General features: G+C 55.5%; 1 protein-coding gene across 1 annotated transcript in view; it reads right to left on the bottom strand.

Moving 5' to 3' along the window:
• MAST1 (microtubule associated serine/threonine kinase 1) overlaps window positions 1-2,046 on the bottom strand; it is a 43,914-nt gene that overhangs the window by 20,795 nt on the left and 21,073 nt on the right. The window contains exons 8-9 of the mRNA XM_005881607.2: window positions 199-359; window positions 14-89 (exon numbers count right to left, since the gene is read on the bottom strand). Coding sequence (XP_005881669.1) covers window positions 14-89; window positions 199-359 — 237 coding nt within the window. The remainder of the gene's footprint in view (window positions 1-13; window positions 90-198; window positions 360-2,046) is intronic.

The following is a 2,046-nucleotide window of genomic DNA, read 5'->3' as shown; positions in this document are numbered from 1 at the left end:
GACCCCGCCTCACCTTCGGGAACCTCTCCTTGTAGACGTGGTTCATCATCACGATCTCGTTGTCATAAGAGGAGGGGGAGCGCCCGGGGCTGTAGGAGAAAAGCCCATCCTGTCCAGTCCCCCGCCTGTTCGCGGGGACCGGGGTCTCGCGGTGCACAAGCCCCCAGACTCGCTTGGAGTTGGGGGATGGCGGCCCACCTGAGGCTCCTGGAGCGGGGCCGCACGGCTGGGGAGCGGCGGCCGCCATCCTCATCCGTGATGCTCTCGGTGCTGCCGAAGTGTTTGGAGAGGAAGTGGAGCTCGTCCACGGTGGGCTGGTAGGGCAGCTGGTGGAGGCGCTCCTGGGAGGAGCAGGAAGACTGGGGAGGGGCAGAACGAGGGTCAGAGCTACTGCCGGCCCCTCACATCCTGGGACCCTGGCCTGGGATTCCTGGGGTGGATGGACTACTGGCAAGGTTGGTATTAGGGCCTGATTAGGACCAGGATCCTGGATGTCCCAGGGCCCAGGTTGGGACTCCAGGCAACAGAGGGAGGACAGACACGGGTAACAGTAACACAGACATAGATGTGACTAGAGAGAGCCTGTAAACACCGGAGCGTCAAGTCACATCCCTTCTCTGTTCAGAACCCGCCAGGGCTCCCACTTTACTCAGAATGAACACTAAAGTCCCCCCCACACCCCACAAGGTTCTGCACTAACATCTGGCCCTGGCCCTCTGTCATCACCTCTGCCCACTCTCCCCCTCACTTGCTCTATTCCAGCCACAGAGCTATGGCTTTCTTTTTCTCTTCTTTTTTTTCAGAGAGGAAGGGAGAGAGAGAGAGAGAGATCAATAATGAGAGAGAATCAATGATCAGCTGTCTCCTGCACGCTTCACATTGAGCCTGTAACCCAGGCATGTGCCCTGACTGGGAATCTAACCGTAACCTCCTGGTTCATAGGTCGACTGGCTCAACCACTGAGCCGTGCCAGCTGGGCTATGGCTTTCTTGATAAACCTTGAACAAGGCAGACACACTCTTGCCTCCGGGCCTTTGCACTGACTGTTCCCTCTGCCTGGAGCACATCTACTATGGATTAAATGTCACCTCTCAGAGAGGCCTCCTCTGAACACACACCTATCTCTTCCTATGCTTACCCTCTCTTGTTTCTTCTTCTTTTTTTTTTTTTTTTCTGGGAGGAGAGGGGGAAGAGAGGGGGAGGAGATGAGAAAGCTAAAGAGTAACCCTCTCTTGTTTCTTCTTGCTGTATTTATCTCCTGACTTATTACATCTTTATGTAAAAAGCCTTTCTATGACTTTCCCTTACATTTAGAATAAAATTCACCTCCAGGCCCTGGGCAACAGGCCCCAGCAAAATCAGGGTCTCAACCTGCATTACCTCGACTCCTCTACTTATTTATTTGTTACTAGAGGCCCGGTGCACGAATTCGTACATGGGTGGGGTCCCTCTGGGTGGCCTGCAGGGAGCAGGCTGAAACCTACAGTCCAATGCCACCTGCAGCTCCTACCTGCCGCTCCCATTCATCCCAGCCCCACTGTACCTGCTGCAGGCTTGCGCCCAATAAGTCCCAATTGGGAGGGCTCGCCCCTGCGTCTGGCACCCTCCCAAGGGGAGTGGCCTGCGGGATCGGCTGAAACCGGCTCTCCAACATCCCCCGAGGGGTCCCGGATTGCGAGAGGGCACATGCCAGGCTGAGGGACCCCACCAGTGCACCATGGGGCTGGGGAGGGCTCCAGAGTGTGTCCGGCCCATCTTGCTCAGTCCCCTTTGGCCAGACCCCAGCAGCAAGCTAACCTACCAATGGGAGCATCTGCCCCCTGGTGGTCAGTGCACATCATAGCGACTGGTTGGCCAGTTGACTGCCCTTTGGTGGTCAGTGCATGTCATAGCAAGCGGTTGAGCAGCCTTAGCATATCATTAGCATATTATACTTTGATTGGTTGTTCAGTTATTCTGCATCCAGTCTATTTGCATATTACCCTTTTATTATATAGGACTAGAGGCCCGGTGCACAAAAATTTGTGCACTCGGGGCGGGGGAGGG

Source organism: Myotis brandtii, unplaced genomic scaffold (assembly GCF_000412655.1).
Source record: "Myotis brandtii unplaced genomic scaffold, ASM41265v1 scaffold680, whole genome shotgun sequence".
In the NCBI taxonomy this organism is placed as follows: domain Eukaryota; kingdom Metazoa; phylum Chordata; class Mammalia; order Chiroptera; family Vespertilionidae; genus Myotis; species Myotis brandtii.
Note: the sequence above shows the minus strand (reverse complement) of the source record. Positions and strands in the feature narration are given on the sequence as shown.